We start from the raw sequence: 27,323 nt of genomic DNA, 5'->3' as shown, positions 1-27,323 counted from the left end.
TCCCACCCCCAACCCCCTTTTTATTTCTTTTGTGTTACTTGAAAATATTCACCCCCACGGCTCAGCACCCACCACCACCACCACCCCAACCCGCAGTGCCCACGGATGGAAGCGCTGCAGCCGATGTTTGGCCGTTACCCCTCGGCGCTGTGCGGTGCCAGCAGCTCCGGCCTGGCCCTGCCTGGGGGGCACAAACTGCAGTTGGGGTGGCTATAGGATGGTGCAGGGCTTTTTGTCCTTAAAGGGATTCTCGGAGGCAGGTACCCCCACCAGCAGAGGGTCGCTCCGGGCATGCTGCTCACAGTAATTCATCAGCTCCGAAGAGGCTTTGGAGACCTGGAAGGGAGAGGAGAAGGTGAGTGAAGGGGGGTTGGAGGGGTTGTCCTGATGGGTGAGAGATGAAAAAGGAAAAAAGAAAACCGCCCTCCGATGTGAGGGATGGGGGCTGTGAGCTGTCAGAGGCTGTTCCCTATGGCTGTGCCTATTGCAGTTTAGGTTCACACCACTATGGGGGTACATAGAGATCCCTGTGCTACGGGGGTATTCCCTCCATAGGGGTCCGTAAAGGTCCCCATGTTATGGGGGACTCTATGGGGGTCCATAAGAGTCCCTCTGCTATGGGGATCCCCTCACTATGGGGGTCCAGAGGGGTCCCTGTGATATGGGGGTCCCCCTTCTATGGGGGTCCATAGGGATCCCTCTGCTATGGGGATCCCCTCATTATGGGGGTCCAGAGGGGTCTCTGTGATATGGAGATCCCCCCTCCATAGAGATCCCTGTGCTACAGGGGTACCCCTTCCATGGGGTCTGTAAGGGTCCCCATGCTATAGGGGTCCCCCCTCTACGAGGGTCCATAGGGATCCCTGTGCTATGGGGGACCCCCCACTATGGGGGTCCATAGGGGTCTCTGTGTTATGAGGGTTTCTGTGTTACGGGGGTCCATAGGGATCCCTATGCTACTGGGATCCCTCTGCTATGGGGGTTCATAGGGATCCCTGTGCTATGGGGGTCCACTCTCCATGGGGCTCCATAAGAGTCCCCATGCTATGGGGGTCCTCCCTCTATGGGGGTCCATAGGGATCCGTGTGCTATGAGGGGGTCCCCTCCATGGGGGTCCATAGAGGCCTCTGTTCTATGAGGGTCCCCCCACCATGGGGTCTCTGTGCTATGGGGGTCCCTGCGCTACGGATGGGACCCAAACGGATCCCTATGCTATACCTGCTATGGGGTAGGGACCCCTATGCTATGGAGGACCCTCTGCTATGAGGGTCCACATGCTATGGAGATGACCCCTCTATGGGGGTCCCTGTGCTATGAGGGGTTCCCCTCCATGGAGGTCCATAGAGGCCCTGTTCTATGAGGGTCCCCCCCACCACGGGGGTCCAATAGGGGTCTGTGTGTTATGTGGGTCTCCCCACTATGGGGGTCCCTGTGCTACGGGGGTCCATAGGGCTCCCTGCTGTTCCCAGGCAGGGCCCTGTGCTCACCTTGATGCGCTCGATGCCGGCCTCGATGCGGAGCTGCTCCACCAGCTTGCGGGCCTGAGCGATGTTGTTAGTGGTCGACATTGTCTGCCATCGGCGCCGGGCCCAGCACTGAGGATCCTGCAGCACAAAGGGCACGGGGTTGGCAAAGCATGGGGCTGCATCCCTTCCTCACCCCACACAGCTGTGCTGATGAGAGGGGAAAAATGCAAGGCGACGAGGCGGAGGTGGGCAAACGAGGGCTGCGCAGAGGGGATGCGTGGGGATGGAGGTGCACAGCTCGGACCTGCAATGTTAATTTGCCATTTGGCAAATGCCTCTGTGAAGAGCAGGGCCCCCATGGTGGGTGGCTGCAGGGACAATCCCACGGCACAGCAGCGCTGATGGGTGGCAGGGCTCAATGATCCCCGTTGCTCAGTGCCACCTGCGCTGCGTCACGGGGCAAACATGCAGCGATCCCACAGCCCTGGGAATTCCTGCCGTGCTTCTCATAGCTGCGAGCAGCCGCTCCCAGCAGGGTGAGCAAACACAGCACATCCCAGCAATCAGCACTGCTCTGAGGCTGGGGCAGAGCAGCGCCCGGGTTTGGCCCCATGGGAAGCACCCAAGGGACGCGGTGCTGCACGCCCTGCTGCGTGGATTGGTGACAGAGTCCTCCGTCCCCACGCTGTGCTCCCAGCTCAGAGCATTGAGCTGAGCTCAGTGCTGTGAGCACGGAGTGACTGCACAGCCTGGAGGTGCTCAGGGGTAGGATGAGGGGGAACGGATTGGAACTAAAGGAGGGTGTGGGTGTGGATGCAGGCTGGGTGCTGGGATGGCAGCCCAATGTGGTGCATTGCAGCCCCCAGCCCCACGACCCCCAGCCCCACGTTGGAGATGAGCTCATGCTTTTCTGGAACAGAAGAAGGCTGTTAGGGTGACGGCATTTGCTCCTTGTCTGGGCAGAACAAAGCAGGCTCCACTTTTCTTTTACACTTCCTGCACCAGTAGCTTAACAGCTGAATGAGCTATTGAATTTTTTCCCCGAGTGCAGCAATTTTTTTTTTTTCCCTTTTATGTCTTTTTTTCTTTTTTTTCCCCCCTTCTTTAAGACCTCCTGATTTGTGTGGCGTGGGACAAAGCGAGAGCAGCAGAGCTGGAGCCATCCTGGAGCACGGGACTGGGATGGAGTTGTCCATCCTGTGCTCAGAGCTCAGTCCACGCAGCAGCTCAGTGCCACCTCCCTGCTCTCTGCCCACCTTTGGGGGTTTCTTTTTTTCCCCAGCTCTGCATTCAGTTGGGTGCAGCTGCAAAAGGCACCCAACCTTTCAGTGCACTGCATGCATCACGCTGCAAGCTGCAGCTCAGCTCTGAGCCTGCTGACATGCACACGAGGCTGCACGCTTTGTGCACAGCTCAAGCAGGAGCCCCAGCAGGTCAGGCTTTCTGTTTTTCTTGCAGCAGACAGCACCCGAGCTCTGAGCACAGCCTTGGGCTTCCTCGAGGTATTCTGCACTCCTGCTGCAAACGCTTTTATTGCAAACAATCCCACTGCAAACGCTCCTGCTGCAAGCACTGCGTGGTGCTCCAGCTGCAGGGCTGTGCTGCTTGGCTTCAGAAAGCAGCAGCAGGGAGCTCCCAGCCCATCACCCTGCACAGGAGGTGCTGATGCACTCGGGTGACACGCAGATGAGACTCAGAGCCCTGCAGAGCCCTGAGCTCAGCCCCCATCTGTGCAAACCCCATGACAGCACGTTGCTGTGCTGGGATCTGGGATCTCCCCCTGGAGCATCATGCTTGGTCACAGCCCCACTGCTCCCACAGCACTGCATGGGGCCACACGTTGCACCACGAGCTGTGCATGCTGAGGGCCCAAGCTTGGCTCCCAGCTGTGCTGCAAGAGCAGCGTGCAGTGACATCAGCCCCAGCAGGCACAACACACCCGTTGTGTGGTGGGGGAAGAGGCTGGAGCCCTTTGCAGTGCCCCCAGCGCCGTCCTCTTCTTTTGTGTGCAGTGCAAAAAAGAAGCTGTGTTTGTTTGCCAGGCTGACTGCAGCCATTATGCACACGTGCACCCAAATGGTGCTGCAGAGCTGCTAAAAATAGGGGCCAGGCAGCACCAAAACCACAGCAGCCATCGTCACTGCGTGGCACAAAGAGCCCTGGCACTGCTGGGGGGTCAACGAGGGCTGCCACCGTGCACAGCTATTGCACAAGCATTGCACAGACACTGCACAACCATTGCACAGCTATTGCACAGCTGCTGCACAACCATTGCACAGCCACTGCACATCCATTGCACAGCTACTACATAACCACTGCACAGCCACTGCACAGCTATTGCACAACCATTGCACAGCTGCTGCACAACCACTGCACACCTATTGCACAGCCATTGCACAGCTTCTGCACATCCATTGCACAGATATTGCACAACCATTGCACAGATATTGCACAACCATTGCACAGCTGCTGCACATCCATTGCACCTCCATTGCACAGCTGTTGCACAACCACTGCACAGCTATTGCACAACCATTGCACAGCTGCTGCACATCCATTGCACATCCATTGCACCTCCATTGCACAGCTGTTGCACAACCACTGCACAGCTATTGCACAGCCATTGCACAGATATTGCACAACCATTGCACAGCTGCTGCACAACCACTGCACAGCTATTGCACGTCCATTGCACAGCTTCTGCACATTCATTGCACATCCATTGCACATCCATTGCACCTCCATTGCACAGCTATTGCACATCCATTGCACAGCTATTGCACAACCATTGCACAGCTGCTGCACAACCATTGCACAGCTATTGCACATCCATTGCACATCCATTGCACAGCTATTGCACAGCTATTGCACAGCCATTGCACAGCTATTGCACAACCACTGCACAGCTGCCCAGCAGGGCTGTCCCCAGCTCACAGCTGAGATCTGGAGCAGTGCAATAAATCCCTTCCTTTGCATCACAACGCACCAGCTGCAGAGCAGCAGGCGCAGGAAGGCAGCAGCAGTGAATCTGCTCTGCTCACAGCTGCTCACAAGGACAGGTTTTGTGCTGCTGCTGTTGCAAACATGCTGCACACTGATGGCAGAGCAGCGAGCTGCCCTGGAAGAACCCAAACCTGCACAGAGGGTTGGAAGGATCTGATTGGAGACCACACAAAACCAACGCTCTCCCCATCAAACAATTAGCACCATGCAGGTAATGAAGGCTGAGAGACCCAAAGTGGGAGCTCAGCTCTCCATCCCCGTGCTGAGAAACCACTCAGAGCCAACAAACCTTCAGCCCCCCCCCCTCTCTCCCCACCTCCTCCTCCCCAAGGCGTGCAGCTCTGCTGTGAGCCTGGCCACTGCTGACGCGATGACTGCAGCATCATGTGAGGGTTTGCAATGAGGAGCACTCCCACACGGCCCCAGAATCTGCTGAGGAAGGGGAGGAAGGAGGAGGGGAAGCTTTCTTTTGTGCCTCTTCCAGGAAGGAGTCACGCAGTGCTGGCGCAGCTCCGGGCTGAGCTCAGGGCTCTGGGAACTGCCCTGGAAAGGCTGAGGCTCTGGGAACAAAGAAGAGGCTAAAAATGGAAGGTGCAGGGCAGGGCTGCTGCACAGGGGGATGCTGGGGGTGTGGGACCCTCCTTGGCACTTCCCATCACTTCCTGAGGGTCAGAGAGCAAAATGTGGGACGACTCAACATCTTCACATGTGCAGCACTGGGCACAGAGCCCCACGCTGCTCCATTCCCACGCTGCATGAAGGCACAGCTTTCCTTCCCCACTGCTCAGCTGTGAGCTCCTTCCACAGCTGCCTGCAAACCTGCAAACAAAAGGAAGGTGGAGGCAAACGCTTTCCTGCAGTGTCACTGCTGCAGCAATGCAGGAGGAGCAGCACACGGAGCTGTTATCAAAGGGCCACGCAGCCATTCCCTTCCAGCAGCTGAACTGGGAAACTGGGAATGACTTTGTCAGCTTTGAGGGAGAGCTTTGTCAGCTCAGGCCCTGCAGCTGTGAGCACACAGAGGAGCAGCACAGCACTGACACACAGAGCTTGGTGCTGAACGCTGCAGATGGAGCACAGCCAGGTCACAGACTGCACTCTGCAGCCTCTTGCTGGCTTTTAGGTTTTCACACCCTTGTGCAGCTCGGGGTTCCCCAAGCATCACCACGCAGAGCACCCAGCACAGCACCTACGGGGCACCCAAAGGATCTGCCTGTCAGCTCCACAAACCCAATACAGAGCTGAAAGCAGAGGGGAAACTGGAAAGTCATAGCCTGGCAGATTGGTCAGCCCTGGTTGGAAGGTGGAATGCTAATTGGTTCTGGTAGAAAATCTGTACTGATAGAGAAAGATGTGCTGCCCTCCTGGGGGATGTGTCACTCATTTGGGGGATGTATCACCCACCTGGGGTTACATCACCAACCCAGGGCATATCACCCACCTGGGGCTCATATCACCCACCTGGGGGACATATCACCTGTATCAGCCACATAGGGGATGCATCACCCACCTGCAGGATGTGTCACACCCCTGGGGCTCCTATCACTCACCTAGGGGACACAGCACCCACCTGGGGCTCACATCACCCACCACAGGGACGTGCCACCCAGTGGGCTCTCAATGGCAGCTGCAGGGCTGACTCCCAGCACCACGAGCCAACAAAACCTCCACGGAGCTGTTGTGGAGCATCAGAGAGAAACAGGGACAAAACAAAACCAAAATATTTGTAAAGCACAATGGGATTTTTATTTTTTTTCCCCCTTTTTTTTTTTTTTTTTTTTTCCTACCACCACCACTGGAAAAAGCTTTTCAGGCACCCAGCCAGCACCACTTCAAAGGGTGCAGAAGCGCATGGGGCTGACGCTGCTCAGAGCTTTCATGTGAAGCAGAACACACGAGCTGGGCTCAGCACAGGGCTTTGGTGCAGCATTCCCAGCATCACACAGTGGCCATGGGGTTGGGATACGTGGGGGGCACAGTGGGATGGCAGGGGGACACGGGGGGGGTGCGTGGCACACAGCCCCCTCCTGCCCTGTGCAATGCCATCTCAGCACAGCCCATGAAGGCGATGCTATGGGTTTGTTTTGCAGCTGGCTCCTGGCTGTCTGCAGGACCTCATCTAGACGGTGAAGGAGACAGGTTTTAACCAAGCAGGGAGCAGAGTTTCCAGCAGCCCTGTTTTGCTAAGGGAGCTAATTGTCAATTCCTCACATTCCAAGCAGTCAGGCAGCGGACCTGGTCTCACTTCCCAGGACTTAACCTCTTCCAGTCTGACATCAGGAGAGCTGGGACACAGACCTGGAGCTCATCGCTGCATTTCTGGTGGAGAAGGATCACTTCTCCCATGGATTCATGCTCCACCCCAGTGCAGATGTGGGCAGTGAACACTGAAGGACAAAACCTGAGCTGAGCTGCAGCCAGCTGGAGTCTCCAGGGCTAAAGATAAAGAGGAGGAAGGCTGGAAGTGGAAATGCTCACCTAGGTTTGCTGGGGTGGCTCAAAGCTACTTTGGTTTCAGTCAGAACTGCTGCTAAAATGAACTCAGGAGGAAGCAGCAGAACCCCAGCACTGTGCATGCTCCTGTCCTGGGCACACAGGCATCCTCCTCCTCCTCCTCCTCCTCCTCCTCCTCCTCCTCCTGATGACACAGTGCTGACCTCATCCACCCTCCACAGATGTAAACACTGCAGTTTGCTCTTCTAAGGCACAAAGCAAGCCCCCCAAATCCCCGGGTGCTGTATGGGAAGTGGGTTTTTATAACCAGAATAGGACAAGAAGTAAAGAAAAATCCCTTAAAGAGAAGTGAAGAGCCCAGAACGCTGCATGCAGGCTCTGCGTTCGTTTGCACATTGCAAACAGGCAAACCTCTGACACATGGCTTTGTGGTGAGAGGTGTCTCCCAGCCCAGCCTGGCTGCACAATCATAAGCCACAGCACTGGAAAACAAAGGCAATAAGTGCACGACAGAAAAGGAAGAAAACAAAAAGAGCTCATGGAAGCACCCAGAGAGCCGTGACGCAGCACTGCCACCCACGTGGTGGGGAGATGAAGGAAAGCATCTGCTGACGACACAAAGCAGAGCTGGGGCTGAGGGCACTGAGCACAGCAAGGGGGGGTCAGGGTGTGCAGCGAGGGGCCCTGGGAGATGTGCATGCAGGGAGGTGCTGTCCTGCAGTGGGGTTGGGATGGGATGGAGAAGGGAGGAGAGGAACCTGGTGGGGGTTCATCAAGGGCAGGTGTAGGGTCCTGCATCTGGGGGGAAATAACACGTGCTGGGGGCTGAGCTGCTGGAACAGAGCTCTGCAGAGAAGGATGTGGGGGTCCTGGTGGCCAATGAGGTGACCATGAGGGCAGCAGATGGACCTGGTGGCCAAGAACACCAGTGGTGTCCTGGTTGATCAACAGTTGACCAACAGGTGACCACGAGCCAGCAGTGTGCTCTGGTGGCTCAGAAAGCCAATGGTTCCCTGGGGTCACTGCACAGAGCAGGGCCAGCAGAGCAGGGAGGCGCTCCCACCTCTGCTCTGCAATGGGGAGGGCACAGCTGAAGCACTGTGACCAGTGTGGGGCTTCCCAGCTCCAGGCAGACTGGGAAGTGCTGGGAGAGCTGGGAGGGGGTGTGGAGCTGTGGAACACCTCCTGGAGGGCACTCACCACACTGGGACCACACTGGGACCAGGAGCTCCCTGCACTGTGGGGAAAGGGGAAGGATTTCAGGATGGTTTCCCACCCTTCTGTCTGGAATCCTTAGGCAGGATGCTGAACTCTGCAGGTTAATGAGCTGGGAGCCAATCAAAGGGCACGTGCTTCTGCCCTCCTAATTGCTGTTCAGGTCACACACACACGCTCACAAATGTTTATCTGCAGAAGTCATCACACTAATCCCATCTCCTTCCCAGCTTTTGCATTTAGGGATCAAAGTTGTACCACTTCTTGAAGGCAGGACTTCAATTTCAGTCAGCGGTCTCCTTCAAGAAGAATAAAAAAGTGCTTTTTTTTTTTTTGTAGCGGAAATTAAGAGAAAATGGGGATGTTCTGCTGAAAACGAAGAGGAACTTCAAAGCAAAACCAGGCAGCTTCATTTCACACCACCCATTGACACAAAGAACTACAGCAGCCATCCCCTCCCAGCCCCAAACCACAGCACGGATGCTCCTCGAGCATCAGGAGCTGAGAACTCTGAGCTCCCCACGCCTGGATGCTCACCTTCCCTCGGCCCCCAGGAAAACCCCAACGGGTTCCTCTGGCAGCAAAAGGCCACAGCCTCCCCAGCACGGCCCCGCAGAGCTGCCTGTCCCCGCTGCCATTTGTCATCCTCACTCATAGAGCACATGAGTCAGCTGCATGGCGCAGATGCTGCTGAGAAAAGCACGCTCCGTTTGGGAATATTAGCAACCCTGTGAACAAAGGCAGCTAAAATAACAACCGCCAGCACTGAGCGCCTGCTGAACGTCAGCAGGGCTCTGTCTGGATGCCCTGGCTAACTCCTAGCTCTGGTGTGGGGAAATCTGCAGCCACAGCACAGCTGCACATCCCACAGTGCCTCCAGGAGGAGGAAACATCACAGCACTGCCAGGGTCGGTGCTCACCGGGTGATGCTTCAGGGCAGCAGAGGGGAGAAGTGCTCAGCTCCCACCTGGCACTGCATGGGAAAGGGCCCTGAGCTCAGGGAGCCCAAACACTGCAGGTGCTGTTTGGGATTGGGCTGCTAGCAGTGCATCACATCAACCTGGAGTGGTTTCGGTGCTCCATCTGCACATCCACCTCCCTATGAGTGGTTGGTGCTGGGATCACAGCGCCCTGAAAGGTCCCAGCTGCCCCAAAGCACAGTGGGGTTCTGCAGGACCCAACCAATCCACAGCCAGGAGAAGCCTTGCAGGGCAGATGCAAACGTCTGCAGAGCTGAGATCTGCACGGCTGTTAGAGGTGGCTCTCAGTACTGAGCTAATTAGAGTTCACCTCCATAACACATCCAACCCAATGGCTTCTTCTGCAAAGACGAAGGGCCCCCACGCTGCCAAACCTGCATCAACACACAAACACTTTGGTACGTCCTGGCACCAAAATGGGGCACTTAAAACCCACAATATTACATGGCTGCAGCAAACTTGAGCTCCCTCAGCACTGAGGGCCTCCCCTCCCACGTGGGGAACTCATTACCACAAGCAAACAACCCATGTGCTGCTGCACCCCCCCCCCCCGATTTGCAGCCCCCTCTCCCACAGGAAGCAGAGGGCTGAGCCCCCCTGCAGTGAGGACACATGGCAATGTGCTGAGGGGGGGGAATCCCACCCAGCATCGCCCACACTGAGAGCCAAGCGTGGCAAACAGCAGCAGCAGAGCTGCAGCCCCAACTCTTTGCACTCAGCCGTGTGGCAGCGATGGGCCGAGGGATGGCTGCCCTGTGCTGGCACTCAGCTCAGCCCCGGCAGCGGCCACAGCTCTGAGTCATTGCTGTGCTCTGTATGGAAGCAGTAAACAGCATTTCTGTTTGCTGTGAGTCCTTTTGTGCTTCCCAGAGCCCAGGCTTTGGGTGCATGGGGCTGTCCTTGCAGCAGCGGCGGCGTCACCTGCAGGGCACAGAGGGACCGGGTGCCCAGAGCACAGCTTAGCAGCCCACCTTTGGGACAGCAGCATCTGTAGCTCTGTTAATCTCAGCCCCTTGGCAGGGAGGGGCTGCCTGCAGCACCGTGCTGGGCTTTGGGGTGTCCTGGCTGTGGGGGCTGAGTGCTCCCTGAGTCACTGAACCACAGGGATGCACCGAGCTCAGCGCCTCCCGCGCGTCGTGGGAAGGGAATGGGTGGATGCTGGGCCCGACAGACACAGACAGACAGGCAGACAGACGGCCAGACAGAAGCTGTGCTCCCTCTGCAACGTGACTCACACAGCCCTGGGAGCGTGGCCCAGCCAGCCAAGAGCAAACAGAGTCACAGACCAACAGAAAGCAGGGATCAGAACGGAACTCTGTTGCTTCCCAGCTCAAACCCCCCCCCCAGAACTGTCCCCTGCAGCAGCTGCACAGATCCCCCTCAGCCTTCCCTCCTCCTGCTCAACCCTGGGGCTTCCAGCCCCCCCAGGAGGTGCTCCAGACCCCCACTGGCTCTCCCAGCACTTCCCAGACTGCCTGGAGCTGGGGAGCCCCGCAGTGTTCCAGCCATGCCCTCCCCATTGCAGAGCAGAGCTGGGGAGCACCTCCCTGCCCTGCTGGCCCCTTTCTGGGGAACCATCAGCCTTCTGGGCCACCAGAACACACTGCTGGCTCACGGTCACCTGTTGGCCAACCGTTGGTTAAATATTGGTCTACCACTGGTCGAGCAGGACAGAGCTGGTGTGCAGCTCATGGGCACCATCCAGCCCAGGTTGGGGCTCTGCATGGGGCTCCCTGGGCAGCAGCGTGGGAGCACAGCTGGGAAAGGCTGTGGGAAAGGAGAGGTCACTTCCCCCAAGGCCAACGAAAACAAAAGGCTGTGAACTAATTGCAGAACCAAGAGCAGCACCCAGCCTGAACCCGAAGGAACTGAACTCTGTGTGTGTGTGTGCAGGAAAATGTGAGGTGCTCCAGCAGCAGCAGCAGGACAGTGCTCCTACCTGCATGGCACAGAGCTCATGCTGACGCCATCAGGGAGAGCAAGGAAAGGAGGAGATGGGGACAGGACAGGGACACTGTGTTATCACAGCAGTGCTGAGGCCAAACGAGGCCGCCTGCACACCGCAGGGACTCTTTGCCCCAGATCTTTTTTTTTTTTTTTTCCCCAGCCACATTAAATTGGGATCCTCTCAATTATACTAAAAGTCATGCACAGTGCCTGCCACAGCCTCAGTCCCCCCCCCGTGGCTGTGTGCACAACGATGGCTGTGCCTGATTGCAAAAGGCAGCACGGACTTCTTGCACACGTTGCAGAACTTTGGTTCCTAGAAGAGTGCTTCAAGGAGGTGGGAGAGGAGGATGGGGCTGCGTGTGTTGGCACTTTTTGCTTTATTCTGACCACGAGCACAGAGCTGAGGAACAAACCAACCCCACGGGGAGCTCAGCACAGCCCTCCTGCAAAGGCACTGCAGAGCTCAGCACTGCCCCGGGAGCACACAGCGTGACACAGCCAGAGCCTGGGTGCTGCTGATAACTCTGCTTGCACAAGGTCAGCAGCCAGCCCAAAGCAACCCTTTGCACAATGCAAAGTTCACTATTATTCCTCCACAAATCACCTGTTGCAAGACCTCCCCTGACCCCACTGGAAAGGTTGAGATCATTTGCAAGCATTAAAAAAGCCATCAAAGCCATGGTGAGGTGCACCGCTCACCATGGCGCAGTGGGGGCTGCTGGCAAAACTCTGCTCTGGACAATCTGAAGGTCTGAGCTTATCTCAGTAGCCAACACAATGCGTTTGCAGACTGAGCAACTATTTTTTGCTGAAGTGAAGGTTTTACAACAAAAGAGGAGCAACTTCTGCTGCAGTCGTGCCAGCAGCACCCAGCCCAGAGCAGGACCACAGCCCCTATCAGCAGGGCAGAGATTCCTTATGGGGCTCAGGGAGTGCTGTGGGTTATGGGCAGCTGTCCTACTAACCCTTCCATTCTTCCCCTGCAGAGTGGAACAGCGAGGAGAAGAACTGGTTTGCAGAAGCAGAGCCTGTAAAAGCAGTTTGCATGACTCACATCCTTCTCATACTGAAACCAACGAGAGAGGGCAGCGAGTGTTGCTCGGGACACGCTCCAATATCATTTCCTTTTGTTTCTGGGGTGGCTGAAATGGGATTAAAAGTGGGGCACACCCCTGAGGTGCTGGCACAGACCAGCAATGCCCCAGCCTTGTGCTGAGCAGTGCTGCCTGGAGGGGGGAATTGCAACTGGGAAAGGAAAAGCAGAGGAGTTCCTGGCAGCGTGCTGCAGCCGTAGCAATGCTTTATAAGGAAATGTGCATGCTGCTGCCCGTCCCCGTGCTACCAGGGCTGCCTGTGCTGTGTTGCAGATGCTCTATAGAGTTATTCTTAGCAGGTAAGTGGTGCAGAGCTGACCCAACCCCAGGCTGGGGGCTGTATGAACACCCAACAGGGCTGAGAGCTGCCGCAAGGAGCGGCTGTGGACACAGAGCATCACTGCAGAGGAAGTAAGGAAAGGGCAAATCCCAGAAGGCTGGGGTTTGGGAAGCTCTGACTATAGATGATGTAACAGGGTTCAGCCTTCACGGTCAGAGCCTTCAATGCTGAGAACCGATGCAATTTCATCACTGATTATGGCAGTGCTCAATGGGAGCTCCCATGGGATGCTGGCAGTCCCCATTTGGGGGCTCTGGGTACCTCCTCCTCCCATGGCTGCCCCACGATCCCAGCACAGCACTGCCATGTCCCCATGGCTGCCCCAAACCCCAGCAATAGGGATGTGCCAGTGGCTGTGCCAATGCCAGAGGGTTGGAAGTGCAGCCCCCAAATAAATCACCGAGCATCCCATCCCTTCCAGACACGTCTGCAACATTCCCACCTCGCACAGCCATCATCGCCAGGCAGTGCTGGCAGGAAGGCAGAAAGGATGGAAAGAACAGCTCAGGTGTGAGGAGGAAACACCCCAGCAGGGATTGCTCTGCTGACAGCTGCCACCAGGGCTTAAAAAAGCAACTTTCCTTTCGGATTTCATCTGAAATAGCCAGCTGTCAGATGGCAGCTGCCTTTACTCAGCCCAATGGTATTTGGGGATTCCAGTGAGCTACAGAAAGGAGCAACTGACAGTTGCCAATATCCCTTTTGTTTTCCTAAGTAGGAGCTAGGTTTGAAATACCAGAGGGCTGGGATGGCGTGTGCAACCAATAAAGGTGTCTGGGAGCCCAAGGGATCTGCAGACAGAGCTCTGTTTGAGCCCCCCAAGGCACCCAAAGTGTGGGAGTTGGACCCTGTGCCATCAGATGGCCATTCGGGACTGCAGTGTGCACACATGGGTGCAGGGTTGGGGGGGCTGCAGGGACACAGAGCCCCCAACTGCAGCTCCTCAACCACACCCCCAAATAAAGCCAGCTCAGTGAAAGGGGAGGGATGTCGCAACGTTTCAAAGGCAGGGTTCCTTCCTTCCTCAGAAAGAAGAGGAATAAAACGTTACCAAAGCAGGCAGCTGCTGGTGCACAGAGATACCAACAGTGTCAGCTGTAGGGCCACCCTGAGGGAAGCTGACCCTCCCTGCTCGTGTTCCCATCACCCCACAGCAGTCCACGTGGTGTTTACCAAGCTCTGTGCCGAGCATTCAGCTGGTTCCCAGAAAGCCACGTGCTGCACCGCGCAGCCAAGGCCAGGAAAACCTCCCTGTGCTTTCCTGAGAAGAGCACTGAGTGCTGTGCCATACAGCAGGCTCTGACCCAACACCATCCCAGCTCACCTTTGGGCCCTTCTGGGTCACACTGCGTGCTCTGAAGCAACGGAGCAGCTCCAGGCTGGGAGCAGGAGGGCAGGTGCTAGTTACCAAACCACATTATAAAGCATGCTAATTGCTCAGAAATTGCTGCTCGTGTAGTATAGCAAGTGCACGGTGAGAGGTTCTGACCTAAGGGCAGCAAGGAGCCATCAGCTCCCATCAGCTCCCATCAGTTCCCATCCATTCCACCACCCTCTGTCTGTGCAGAGGGGCTGTGAATCACGGCTGTGGTTTCGTGCTTCTGGCAAGCCAGGTGTCTGCACTGCCACAGCCCTCCTGCAGCCAGGGCAGCCCCACGGGGAGCTCCGTGCCCAAGGAGAGGGCACACAGGGACAGCTCTCGAGGCGACAGAGAGCTGCCCGCAAGCCTCGCTGTGATTTTTCACTATGAAACAGCACCTTATTTAGGCAGTTTGAGGAATGTTACACAGGGACACGACGGCTGGGAATCTGCATACTGGGCGTCTCCGTGCTGCTTACCTAACAGGAGAGGAATCCTGCCTGTCAGCTGTCTAGACTGCGGTGGGAGTGCAGGGCACGGCCCCTCGGGCAGCAGCAGTGCCCACAGTGGGGGCTGCCCTGTGCCACCTGCCACCCCCCAGCATCACCCCCCCAACTGTGGGTCACCCATGGGGTCTGCGCCCCCCAGCACCACCCGGCAGCAGCATCTGCAGCCCGAGCAGCAGCACACTGCTTTATTAACGTGCTGCTTCATTAGCACAGCCGTCGGTTTGTTAATACTTGCAGGAGGATGCAGTATTCCTGGCTTTTGAGTCGGGAGCCACGCAAGCCTTCCGTGGCCCAGCAGAGCCCTCTGCAGCTCAGGCAGCATCACTGCATGCAGTGGCTGCAGAACCACAGAGCGGGGTTTGGGAGCTGCAAGGCCTGCAGCACTGTGTGCTCAGCTCCTCACCTGCTGGGGATGCAGATCCAGAGCTGCATAGAGCAGCTACAGCAGCAGCTTCTGCCCCTACAACCCCGTCCTGGGAGCTGCAAGGCTCCTCTGCTCCAACGCACAGCACCCTAAAGCCCACCCTCAGGACAGCAGAGCTGCGGGGCAGACCTGCTGCTCTCTGCCTTCAGCATCTCATGCTGAAGGCCCACTGCATTTTTTCCTACGTGGGGCTGAAAGATGAGGCTGCATCTGATGCATGGAGATCAGGGCTGCACGGGAAGCACTGAGGCCAATGCAGCTCTGCAAAGACAGAGGTGATGAAACAACATCATGTTCACATACTGCAGCCCATGCTCTGCTGCTGAACACCCCAATTATTTTGTTCTATGCAGTGTTCAGAGGTCAGTTCCAGCTTAAACCGAGTCTTAATATTGCACTGGTGGAAGAACAACAGAACAGACAGAGCAATCCCAAACCTTCCCACTGCTGCTGCTCTGAGCTCACAGTGAGCTCTGGGCAACCTGATGCAGTGCAACTGGTATTTAACTCATTTCTTCTATAGAAAAGTCATGAAGCTTTAATCACCACGCTGCTTCATTAACTGGAGATGACTAATTACAGGACTTGTTAGTCAGCGCTTGCAGATAATGTTTCAGTGCTGACTTGTTTGTATGGGGACGGCTGGAAGGGATGATTTAATAATCCTCATGGAACACACAGAGCTCTGCAGAGCTGTGCTCAGCCAGCACTGCCAAAGCAGCCGGCAGGAATGCAGGCAGCAGAGAGCATGGCTGCTGCAGAATAGTGCCTGAGCAAAGAACCCAGCTTGGGTTTTAGGGAAAATAACACAAAAACCCCCAAATGGCTGCAAGAGGGGGGACTTTGGGGGAGGGTCCAGATCCCCACGAGGAGCAGGATGGCCCCCCCTGCTGCCAGGAAGGCGTTGCTCAATGCGGCCGGCTGCCAGGAACACGGAGCTGACACCAGCTCTGCTCGAGCTCTGAGCACAAACAGATTTCTTAAGAAACAAAACCAACGTCACTCGCTGTCCGCTGGGCTTTGGGCCATGCACTGCCTGACCCCTTCTGCTCCATCGCCTTTGGATTTCAGTAAATCAAAGGATGAGGAAAAGCCCTCTTGCCAAATGGGGGTTATTTGGTTTCGGTTTGGTTTTGGAGAACAGCAGCTCTCACCAACACCCCACTGGAATGCCCAGTGCCACCCTGCATATGGTGTGAGCAGAAGGGAAAGCCTTGCTCTGAATAGGGGCAGGACACCTCACCAGGTGAGGGCTCCAGAGAGCAAAGGACAGAGGGATGGGGGTCAGGGCCCCCCATACTGCCAGCACAGCACACGGAGCAGCCCATGCACCCTCAGACCCAAATGGTGAATGCCAATGCTGGGACCCCACTGTTGTGCCCAGTCCCAGCTCACAGGAGGGGCTGGAAATCAGAGGGTTTGGTCAGCCCCTTCCAAAATAAATGATAAGGGAGGGCAGAAAGCATGCACGGTGCTGAAGGGCACCAGGAGTATGGAAAACATATCCTATCCTTGGGGTCCTCCATAGAACGGGGTGAGGAGGGACCCATCACCAAATGCACTGCCCTCCTTTTGTGCTTCATAAGGAAAAGGAGCAAGCACTGCTTTCCCAGCATCCCACTGCCTCCTGCTAATTGCTGAAGGGGAACTTGCCCCCGTAAATCACAGCTGCATCAAACCAGAGCTCAGCCTCCCCCCCTCCAGCTCCGTGGGATTTCAGGGCACGAAAAAAATAATTGCTGCTTCTAAATTGCGAGCAGATTTAAATAGCAAGCAGCTCAGCCCCGCCAGGCATGTGCAGTTGTTAAAGTGCCTCTGGTGCTTTGTGAGAGGTGACAAATGCCAAAGATGCTCCATCCCTGCTGCAGGGACAGCTCGGGGCCCCGCTCAGGATGAGCCACTGCAGCCCAAAGCCCTTCTGTGTGGGCTGAGCTGTGCTGAGAACAGCTGCCTGCAGCCATGGGCAGCACAGGGCTTTGCTTCTCTGAGAGCCCATAGCAGCCATATATGTTGCTGCTGTGCCCAGCTCGGCTCTCCCCCAGCACCCAAAACCCGTTCCATCACAAAGCAGAGCCTGAAGGATCCCTGCACACACCCCCAGGAGCACGGTGGCATTTCTCCTGCACGCCCTTTGCACAGAAGGTGAATGCAGGAGGGGCGGCGTGCAGCGAGCCAGCAGCTTTGCACAGCTCAGCCCCATCTTTGGCTCTCTGCAGAGCACAGCCTGATTGCAGAGCCGCTCCAGGGATGGTCTGTTCCTGCTCAGAGTGGGAAAACAAGGCTGACCTCAGCGTGCTGGAATACACTCTGCCCTGCTTCCTTACATGCTGCTCCCAGGGCAAAGGTGAAGAACACGATATTCCCCAGCATGACCACGCGCTGCTGCTAGCTGGCAGGGGAAACAAGCCCAGGGCTGAACCAACCTGCAGCCACCCATGAGGTGACACTGCCCGCTGCCCCACCAGCAGCAGGGCTGCAAGCCATGCCCACGTCACACCGCGTGCAGCTCAGCACACAGGGACTGCATGTCCAACGGCTTGGCTTTGTGCTGTTCCCAAAAAGAGACACCCAGAGCTGGCAAACAAAATCAGTGCCAAACAATTGCACCCAGACAACCGCTGCAAAATGCCTGCGGCGCAGAGCGGGCGGTGAAGGTTTCACATTTCCCCCCCTCCATTCCTCCCAGGGACAGGCAGATTCTCCTTCCCTTGCCACAGGAAGTTGTCCCCTTCCAGCACACAGCCCAGGATCAGTGCTGGGTTACTGCAAGGCATCCTGCAAGCCAAGTGCTCGCCTCCAGCTGCCAGGAAGCCCTGCTCCAGCTCGGCTTTTCCTTGGAACAAAAGAGGAACAAGTTGAAAATGAACCCCACAGACAGACAGCAGCATTCCATCCGCAAGAGTTCATTCTTTCAAGGAAAAGGAGAACCTCATTCCTCAGTAAGCACGTGGGGCTGCAGCTCTGTTCCCATCTTGCGGTGCTCCCGGGGCTCTGGGGCACAACCCATGGGAACAGCAGGGCTCAGTGGGGCTGGTTTGGGCAGTTTGACTTTAGGACACCAATTCCCTTAAGCTGTTTGGAAAATGACATTTAAAAACGCACCAACAGTAATGGAACAAAAAAAAGTGCTACAGCAACAGCGCCCTTCTATGGGAAATCCATCTCTGGACTTTCCGATTCTGTTTTGCCCAAAAATCACCTTTTCCTCCCTTTAGACAGCAAATAAAGAATAGCAACCACACCAGCGATCTGCCTGCTGCCCAAAAAAGGGAGAAATGGGAGAATGGAGGGGAAGAAGGCAGGCTGTGCAATGAGGCTCATGGTGTGGTTTGAAACGTGGCTGCTTCTCCTGGGATATGGTTTTGTGTCAGAGCAACTTTCTGAGGTTATCTCAATGTGCCTTTGGGTTACACAAGCGCCCTATCTTCTAGAGGCAATTAGCAAGGAAACGAAAAGCCTTGATGAGCCCTGGGAAACGAGGAGCTCCTGATGGAGCAGCAATTAATAGGGCAGTTCTGCAAGACATCAGTCACTAATAAAGGGCCCTTCGTGTAAATCAGGGATGGAGGAGAAATGAACAGAATGAAAGCAGCTTTGGATGGAGCAGAGCGGGGCTGGGGGTTGCAGTGGGCTGCCCACATCACAGCAGGGCTGGGTGGAACCCCAGGGCACATGAATGGCCTTTGGAGATTTGCTTTTGGGATGGCAACTGGCATCGGCACCTCCTACCTGCAGCCTGGGCAACACATTACCATAGAACAACCCCTGTTAGTTGCTTTTCTCTGCAGTTTCCTCACGTTTTACATCAGCTCTCCAGCCAATCATCTTCATGGCAAAGCTCCACACGGACCCCAAGAAAACTGATCCCTTCTGGAGGAGATGCCAAGTGCAAGAAGTGGGGCAGAGCAACGCAGGAGGAGCGGATGGCGACGCTTCTCATGAAAGTGAGGCAAGAAGCAGCACTGCTGTATTCTGGGGAACAGCCAACAGAACTCACAGCTCCCAGCACGTTTGCTAACGAGCGTGCCTGTCAATTACTCATCTCACATTGATGTAAGGACTCGTGCTCTCAGCTCACTGCTGGCTGACGCTGTGCTGCCAGGGACACACTGCCCTCTCTTGGAGAGCTCTGCAGAGCAGCTCTGGAGTGCTGTGAGGGACACTGAGCACTGCAATGCTGCTGGCATCGCTTAGAAACTCACTGCTGCTTGAGACACAGGGCAGGAACCACCAGCAACGCTGCCTGGCTTTGATTTGGAGCTTTGAAGACGGAGCAGGGAAGGCGCATTGACAGCTGCATTCAAGGTAAGTCAGCTTTAACTAATAACCTGCTGAGTACAAGAACTTTTAATTTTTCACCTGGAATGATAAAGCAGATAGAGCCTGGCACAATTATGCCTACCTAGAGTAAACTGTGTTATTTTATTTAAATTAAGTGGTGGAACCATGTTGGCAATCACAGAATGGGATGCAAAAGCTTACAGACAACGGCTGCGTCGGAAATCGGTTTTCCTGGTGACCTTGGGTAACTTTAGACACAGCCTCCTATTGAAAGCAAAGGGCTCTGAGCATCTAAATACCTTCACAAACAGACTTCTCTGTTCCAGTTCCCAGCAATGAAACAGGAGCAGCGTCCTCCCAAAAGCTGCAGTGAGAAGCACAGCCTGCAGCTTGGAGCAGCTGCTCCGCAGCAGCACAACCCCACGCACTGCTCCAACCACTGCTGTGCATGGGGCCTGGGGTTAAGGCACCCCTTACCAAGCAGCCTCCAAAGCTGTGACTTCACCATCCTCCCCCTCCACAGCTAAGAGGACGTGAGATAACACAGGGTGCATAGTTAAGCACCTAGCACTCAGATGCTGCCCTGCGTACAGCCCTACAAAGTCCCTCTGGGCTCTGCACTGTCTGAAAGCAAAGCACCAGAGGCACTCAACTGCTGCTGCTTTGTAGCACGGCAGGGACATCAGCAACACAGGCGTAGGGCAGGGGAGGAGCAGCCCTCCATCCTTCACCCCTGTGCTAGGGCTTCCAAGAAGCAGAACAAATGCTGGCTGCTTGCAAGCTGCCTGCACACAGCAGTCGGTCTGCCTGCAGGAGGCTGAGCGCTGCTGGCAGCACTGCTCACCTCACAGGGGTACAAAGGGACGTGGGGCCCTGGGGGTGTGTGGTGCTGCACGCAGCCATACCTGCTCTCAGGGTGCTCACACCACCTGCTCCAACCAAAGGGCGATGCGCTCTGCGTGGAGATGGAGACGTTTCTCCTGAAACAAAAAGGAAATGGAGAGAGTTGAGCCAATGAACACCTTGCTGCAGGGAGGGCCTGCTGTGCCACGAGCACCAGGCTTTGGTGCAGCATCCTGCTGGAACACCCCACGCTTCTCATTTTTATTACAGAAAGCATTGTCACAGCACAATGGCACTGCTACACACGCCAAGCTGCCTCTGCACAAAGCCAGGCAGGGCTGTCACCTGGTGGGCACGAGGGATGTGCCCACGGAGCAGAGGGTGAGCACAGCACCTGCTGCACTGTGCAGGTGGATTGCTGGGCTCCAGGCGGCCCCACACACACAGGGACACAGGAAAACAGCATCCTGAGGTGTACAAAGAGCAGAGAAATGCTCCCTGTACTCAACAGCCACGCAGGGATGCTGGGAAGGGATGGAGCAGCCACACCGATGCGCCCTGCGTTTCTAAGGGCTGCAACGGAGATGCTGCAACAAAAGAAAGGAGAGAGAATAGCATGAGCAATTCGTGGAAGTCAGAAAGAAGAATGACAAAGAGAGATTTTGCTAAAGAGAGGGGAAGGAAGGCAGATCCTCAGCGTTACATTTTTTGTTCTTCCTCACAATGAGCAAATTGAAAAGCCCACACACTGAAACGAAGCACGAAATAGAGGGGAGCTGGAGAGGCTCAGAGTTGCTGTTAGGGTTAGGAAAATTGATGTGCTCGCTTCCCTTCTGGAAGGGCAGATGATGAGATCTGCAGAAGATGATGTGGAATTAGTGCTGGCAGGGAAAGGGGGGGGGGATCATGGCACAGCCCCTCCACAGCCCCCAGCCACCTCCATCCTCAGTGTCACCCAGTGTCACTCTCAGCCCTCCAAGCTCCGTGCGTGGACAGATATTTATGACAGCAGGACCAGCAGGCTGGGGAGCAGCTCCTATCCAGAGCCATGATTCACTGCTGAACCTTTGCTCAGGAACCTTCACCCCCCACCTGCACACCTGGAAACGCCTCCGATAAAACCACGCTCCAACAGCAGCCAACATCCATCACTGAGCTCTGCAGCCCTTAATGCACAGTGACACAACACTGTGCCAGCAGCCACCTGGGGCACGGGCAGCAGTGGGAGCCCATGGAAACCCCAACAGAGCCCCCCAAGTGATACAGGGACAGCACAGAGGGCGCAGGGAAGGGGTTGGGGGTCTGACAGCGGGGACTGCAGTGGCCGTGGGGCAGTGCAGACAGGCAGGAGTTGCCCCACATGTAATCATTAACAGTGAGCACCCAGCTACAGGCAGCGCTGCGTTCCCAGCCCGCAGTCACCAGGAAGCACGGATGTTTGCTTGTTCCTGTTACAGCTCTGCCACGCTTCCCCTGCACAGGGCACGGCTTCGCAGGAAACCACGGAGATGAGGGTGAGGAGTGGTCACCTATTTGTCACCTCCTGGCAGAGCTTACCCAGAGCGTGGCCAGGCATTTTGAGCTGTTGCTGCCATTAAGGACAGTGCTGCACTGCCAGAGTGCAGCACCAGCACCTCCAGCTGCCCACAGCCCTGCTGCAGCCAGGGGGGCCAGCAATCTCAGCCCAGGGCTGCGGGTTGAGCACAAGGAAAACTGCAAGCCCAGTGCCATCAGCACCATCCTCCAAGCTCTCCTCTTGCACTTATCATTTTGTTCTCTCCAGAATATGAGCGCAGAGCTCAGAGGCGTTTCTCGCCAAATTAAAGTGTAGAAAAGAAAAAGAAAAAAAAAAGCATTAGGAATTCCAGCAGCAGCAGCAGCAAGCACGGCGCCCCAGCCTGCGTGCCACGGCCATGCAGCTGCTGCCAAGCACCAAGAGAAGCACAGGAGAAGCACACAGCAATGCAACAGAGCCAGGTGCTGCTCTGCATCTCCTCACCCCGTGCTCACAGCAAAGCACCCACACGGCACAACGGCTGCACCACAAACGGGCTGCTGCTTTCTGAAAGCACATTTAGGAAGGGATAAGTGAGCAACGCTTTGCTCTTTTGCAGTTTCTTTATCAAAAGCTCTCAGCGGCTTCTCCAGAAGCAACAGCTTGCTTTCCTGCTGACCTGGAAGGCATCCCCACACCCACCTGTATGCTACAAACCCATGGTCAGAGCCCTGGGAGCATCTGAGCCTCCCGTGGCAGAGCAGTGCTGCTGCCCCATGCAGACCCACTCGCCCCCAGCACAGCTCCAAAGCCAGCAGGGAGGTGCAGGCAACGAGGACAGCATCACACCAAGCACTGCTGCAGGCAGCCGTGCTGCTGTGCCCCCACTCCCACCCCACGGTGGGATCAGAGCCATGTGGCCAACAAGAGATTGAAACCCGGCGCCAGCACACAGGTTCGACGTCCTTTCAGAGTAATTAAAGCAAGCACTATATTTGATTAAGTTTTAGCTTGTATGCAGCGTGCTGGCAGCGGTGCCGGATGCAGAGCCCACCTCCCAGCACCACACAGCAGCAGGAAGGCATCACAGACGCAGCCAACAGCAGGACAAGGAGGGCAGGATGACACTGAGAGAAAAGCACGAGGCTGGAGGAGCTCCAAACCCTGGGGGATCCACCCAGCTGCACGGGGATGCCTGCAGAAATGTGACCTGGCAACACCTGCGGGCACACAGCGGGGCGGCTGCCACCCCCAAAATCCATGAGCAGCAATTTGGGATCATTCCCAGAAGAAAAGCAGCTTGGCTCTGCTGCAGAGCAGACCCACCTGCTGCCCCAGCACCTCCAGTGCTGCAGAGCAGTCGCTCCGTGCAGCTGAACCATTGCAACTTTGCCTTTTGTTCCGAGCGCGCAGCAGAGATGCGCGCAGTGCAGCTCGCTGCATGCTGACAGTCCTCTGCTATTTTGGGAATGCTCATCCGCAGGTGGGATGGGATTCGTGCTCCTGTGACTGACAGCACAACTCACTGACTCTGCTCCAGCCCGGCCCGTGGCAGCTGCTGCTATTCTGAGCACCTCTCTGTGCTGCCTCGTTCCAAAGAGCGCACCTCCACCACACCAGCTTGGCACGTGTTGAAGAGAAATAATGGATTATTATTATTATTATTTTTCATAAAGTTTTGCAGAAAGGTGATGAAGCCTTTACAGCAAAGCCAGCAAAGGGGCTGCTTGTGCAAATGGATGTGCACACAGGGCTGCACACCATGGGACCACCGCCACCCCTGCATGGCCCCCCTCCCTGCCCAATACTGCACACAGACCCACCTGCAGATGGAACCAATAGAAGTGATGCCACGCACAGGTAACGTGCTGTAGAAGTGTTAAGCCTAGCACCTGTTTTTGCACACCCGTGCACCAGCAGATGCACGAAGATGCACTTAAGTGCGTGAGCTCACTGCTTCTGAGGAGCCTCTATGAAGTGCCAACACAGATGCCCAGAAAGAAAAGCTGAGGGTGGGATAACGAGGCAAAGAACATCAGCCACCCCATCAGCACCCTGGGTTTCCTGTGGTGACAACAAGGAACCCCCACGTGCCACTGCTTACAAAATCAACTTCAACTGACCTCAGATTGTTGTGTTGAACGCTGAGTTCCACCCTCCCTGTGGTTACCTTCACCTCACTGAGGGCAGCGACGACAACCTGAGCTGCACTGCTCCTTCATCACCAGGAGACGCCCAGGAAACCAACAACCAACCACACACACAGGGAATCCCAAAGCTGTAAGGCTGTTCCTTGCACGGAGCACCAACCCGCTCACGGCCTCCCCATCACTTGGAACACTGCTCTGCTCCTCTGCTTTCCAACCTCCACAAACACCAGAGATGTCCCCCCCACATCTAAATGACAGCTCCCTGTGATTGCTGGAGGCATTACCTGGCACTTAATTCCCTGTGATCACCTCCAGCTCCACGACAGCTCCTCCCCCAAGGTCACACTTAACAAACGTCGTCCCGTAACCAGAAACAAAATGATAACATTTCTCAGCCTAACCCAAAAAGGAAAGGAGCCTCTCCAACCAGCTGCGTTCTTCTGATGGAAAAGCTGCAGAGCAACATGAAATCCACCACAGTTCCACAACGAGGGATGGAGAGAGCAGCACGACAGGAGCACCAGCACGGACCTGCAGCAGCAAGCAGGGGAGGCAGCCTTGGAGGAGAGCAGAACCTCGGGCTGAAGGAGATGAGCAGAACCTGGGCTGCACCACCAACCACCTCCCATAGACCCACACAGTGCCACAGTGCAGCACTGCTGGAGCTCCAGAACTGCAGCAGCAGAACCTGGGGGCAAAACTGCAGTGGGTTAAATGCATCCAGAAGGACAACACGTGGCGGAATGTGAGAGCAGAAGTGGGCAAAAAGCCTTCGGGTCAGAAGAAGAAAAGCCCCAGCTCCTGTGTCTGCGTCAAAACCAGATGGAGGTTTTCTCCCTGAAGGGATGCGTTTTCAGCTCTGCAAAACCATCAGAGCATTGAAACTTCTCTCCTGGCCGTTAGCAGGAGCAGGGAAAGGCATGCAATAAATTATGAGAGAGCGTAACCCTCCGCCAGGCTTCCTGTTTTGTGTCTCAGCGCTCACAGCATGCCCGAGTTTCCTCCTTTTTGTTCTCTAAGCTCACAGCCAACCCCAACCCACCCAGCCTGGAGCGCTCGGGTCCGACCCACCCATTGAACTGAGCTGCTGCACGGCCATCCTCAGCCTCTCCAAATCCACCTGCAGCCACCACCACCAGCTCAGTTTCAATTAACTCAGTGCTCCCCAGGAGCGGCAGCCTTTGGGATGGCACAGCGATGCACGGAGAGCAGCAGTGCTGCCAGCACAGGGTTGTGCTGCTCCCGGAGCTCCCACAGCCCTGAGCTGTGCTCTCACTTTGCACAGTGCAGTGGCACAATGCCGTGCTTGTTCTGCTGCTACCAGAAAGAGCCTTTTTCAGAGCGATGCAGAACGATAATAGGGGATTCTCGTGCATGGCAGCAGGACAATCCACATGGCCGGAGCTCAGCCACGGCACAGCCACCAACCTGAGCTGCCACCACCATCCTGGCCCTCCCAGCTCTCCATCCTCTGCAAACTCCAGCAATTTCCCTTGAAACACAAACTGGACAGGTAGGTACAAGGCAAATTATTATTAAAAAGGTCTTTCCAGCTTTGCTGCTCTGTCCTCACCGTGACGATGGCCGACCCACGCAGCAGCAGGGAGCTGTACTGTTATTTCCCTTAGTCCTTCTCACTTGAGTGAGAAGACACAGAGCTGACACACCTGAGAGGAGGACGGGCAGCAGGTCCTGCAGGCAGCGCATGGGGAGAGCTGGCCAGGCTGCTGCCAGCCCCACATCCCCAACCTCACCGTGCCCTCACTGCGCACACCAGGGCCTGAAGGGATTGAAGAACACAAACGGTACCTGAGCAATGCCAGGCAGAGCTTTCCACCTCGAAGCTCACTCACCAGACCCACGCATTGCTGTTTCTGTGATTGCTGCTGAGGTGCAGAACCCAACATGGGATCCATCGGTGCCTGGGGCCGCACAGCCAAGCTCTGGGATCATCCAACACGTCCCAGCCTCGGGAGCTCAGCACCCACTGCAGCCCTCAGCACTGAGCCCACACTGCTGTATATGCAGCACTCCTATCAGCCCCTCTTCCCCACGCTCTGCCCTCTCCGTGCTGGAATCTCCATGCAATCGGGATCTATTTCCCTGCTCTCTGTGCAACCACCACATTGGGGTCAGCTCCGCTCCTGCTCTGCCCTTCACCACCTCCTCCCAGGGTTGGCCAGTGGACAGAAGGCTATTCCAGACCCGGCACAAACACACCATTCTGATGGCCACCAGCCAGCCCCACAGCTCTATAGGACAGCCAAGGGCAGAAAGAGCTCCGCTGTCCCTAAACTGACACCGAACCACAGAGACCAGCATTCCCAAGGCTCAGTGTTTGCCCACAGAGCAGCAATGGGGCCGGGCTCTGGGTGCTCCCCCCAGCACTGCTTGCTGCAGGGCAGGGCAGGTTATGGCACGGCACAGATAAGGAAGCAGGGCAGGAAGGCAGGAGTGGGGCGGCTCTGAGCCAATCCATAGCTCCAGGGCCTGCTCCTCACAGGGCTGAGCCAAGGCACTGCCACTGCCCTTCAGCTGACCAGGGAGAACGCTAACGAGGTCTGACGCCTTCCTATGGCAATCCCAGATGTCAACAAACATGTGGCTGGAGGGCATTCAGTGCTGCATCTCAGGTTGGGCAGGCATAGAGAGCAGCAGTGCCTCCATCCCAACGCACCTCTGATGTCCATCATTAAAACCCACAGCGCTCCTCCGGCCGCACAAAAGAGCCATTCCCATCTGTTTCGCAGCTACAGATGGCAGAAGAAAACCTCGCAGACAATCAGCTCTATTGAAACACATCGATCCTGGCACGTTGGGTCCTCCCCCGGCTGCTCCCAGAACACAGCCTGTGCCGGGATGGCAGTGGGGCCAAGTGACCCCATAGGGAGCACCAGGACCAACTGACCCCATAGGGAGCACGGGGCCCAGCCCTGCTGCCCCACGGCCATAACCCCACATAGGGTGACCCCGGGCTGCTCCCTCCCGGTGGGGTCACTGCAGCCACCAAACGCCGCCCGCCTCCTCTATAACCCCCCAGCCCCCCGGGGGGGGGCACAGCACAGCTCTGATGCTCCCTGTTGTTTTTCATTACGGCCACACCTGGGAACAAAGCCCCCCACCCCCACCCCGCCGTGCCCCACAGCAGCACGAGCCGCACTCACAGCAGGGAGGGGGGACTAGAAGGAGGGGGGGGGGGGGGGCACAGCAGTCCCAGCCCGGCCCCCCCCTCACCCCAAACCCCCCGTAGGGGTTCTGAAGGATCCCCTTTGCCTGCACCCCCCCCACCTCCCTCTGCCCCCCAACCCCTCCCCACGGGTCGCGACCCCCCAGTGCCCCCCCCCCAACAGCCCCCCTCCCCCCCGAAGCCTCGGGCCCAGCACCCCGCCGTGCCCCATTCACCGCCCCCAGCCCCACTCCCCCCCCCACAGCCGCTCTATGGAGCCCCCCCACGTCTCGTCCCCCCCCCCACCTCCCACCAGGCCGCGGGGCCGGGCCTGGAGGAGTAGCGGGGGTCCAGCAGGCCGCGGCCTACCCCGGCCCTCCCCACACCGCCTCCCAGGGCCGCCCCGCGTCCCCTCCCCGCACCTCCCGCCGGGTCGGGGCCGCTCACCGGTCCCGTAGGGCCGCGCGGGGCGGAAGGAGGAGCTGCCGCCGCCGGACACCAGCGGGGCTCTGCCGCGCAGCGCAGCCTGCTGCCGCCGCCACGCCCACCCCCGCCGACGGGCAGCGCAGCCCGCCAATCAGAGCTCGCGATCA

At 56.7% G+C, this 27,323-nt stretch overlaps 1 protein-coding gene across 3 annotated transcripts; it reads right to left on the bottom strand.

The window, feature by feature from the left end:
* On the bottom strand, positions 1-27,323 carry GNG7 (G protein subunit gamma 7). 3 transcript variants are annotated; one of them, XM_031604147.2, is made up of 4 exons: positions 27,178-27,323; positions 19,982-20,056; positions 1,488-1,604; positions 1-336 (listed from the first exon to the last, which is right to left on the bottom strand). In XM_031604147.2, the coding sequence occupies exons 3-4, from the start codon at positions 1,566-1,568 to the stop codon at positions 211-213; spliced, it is 207 nt and encodes a 68-aa protein (XP_031460007.1). In that variant the 5' UTR covers positions 1,569-1,604; positions 19,982-20,056; positions 27,178-27,323; the 3' UTR covers positions 1-210. The 3 variants fall into 3 exon arrangements, with proteins under 3 accessions (XP_031460007.1, XP_031460008.1, XP_031460009.1); XM_031604148.2 differs by having other exon boundaries at positions 27,153-27,296; XM_031604149.2 differs by lacking the exons at positions 19,982-20,056; positions 27,178-27,323 and adding an exon at positions 1,771-1,959.

Source organism: Phasianus colchicus, chromosome 28 (assembly GCF_987193195.1).
Source record: "Phasianus colchicus chromosome 28, bPhaCol1.hap1.1, whole genome shotgun sequence".
Lineage (NCBI taxonomy): Eukaryota > Metazoa > Chordata > Aves > Galliformes > Phasianidae > Phasianus > Phasianus colchicus.
Note: the sequence above shows the minus strand (reverse complement) of the source record. Positions and strands in the feature narration are given on the sequence as shown.

Bases quoted from the DNA above. Each gene is read 5' to 3' on its own strand.
- GNG7 (XM_031604147.2), bottom strand. From the start codon at position 1,568: ATGTCGACCACTAACAACATCGCTCAGGCCCGCAAGCTGGTGGAGCAG. The intron at 337-1,487 runs GTGAGCACAGGG...TCTCCCTTCCAG, and splicing joins CCGGCATCGAGCGCATCAAG to GTCTCCAAAGCCTCTTCGGA.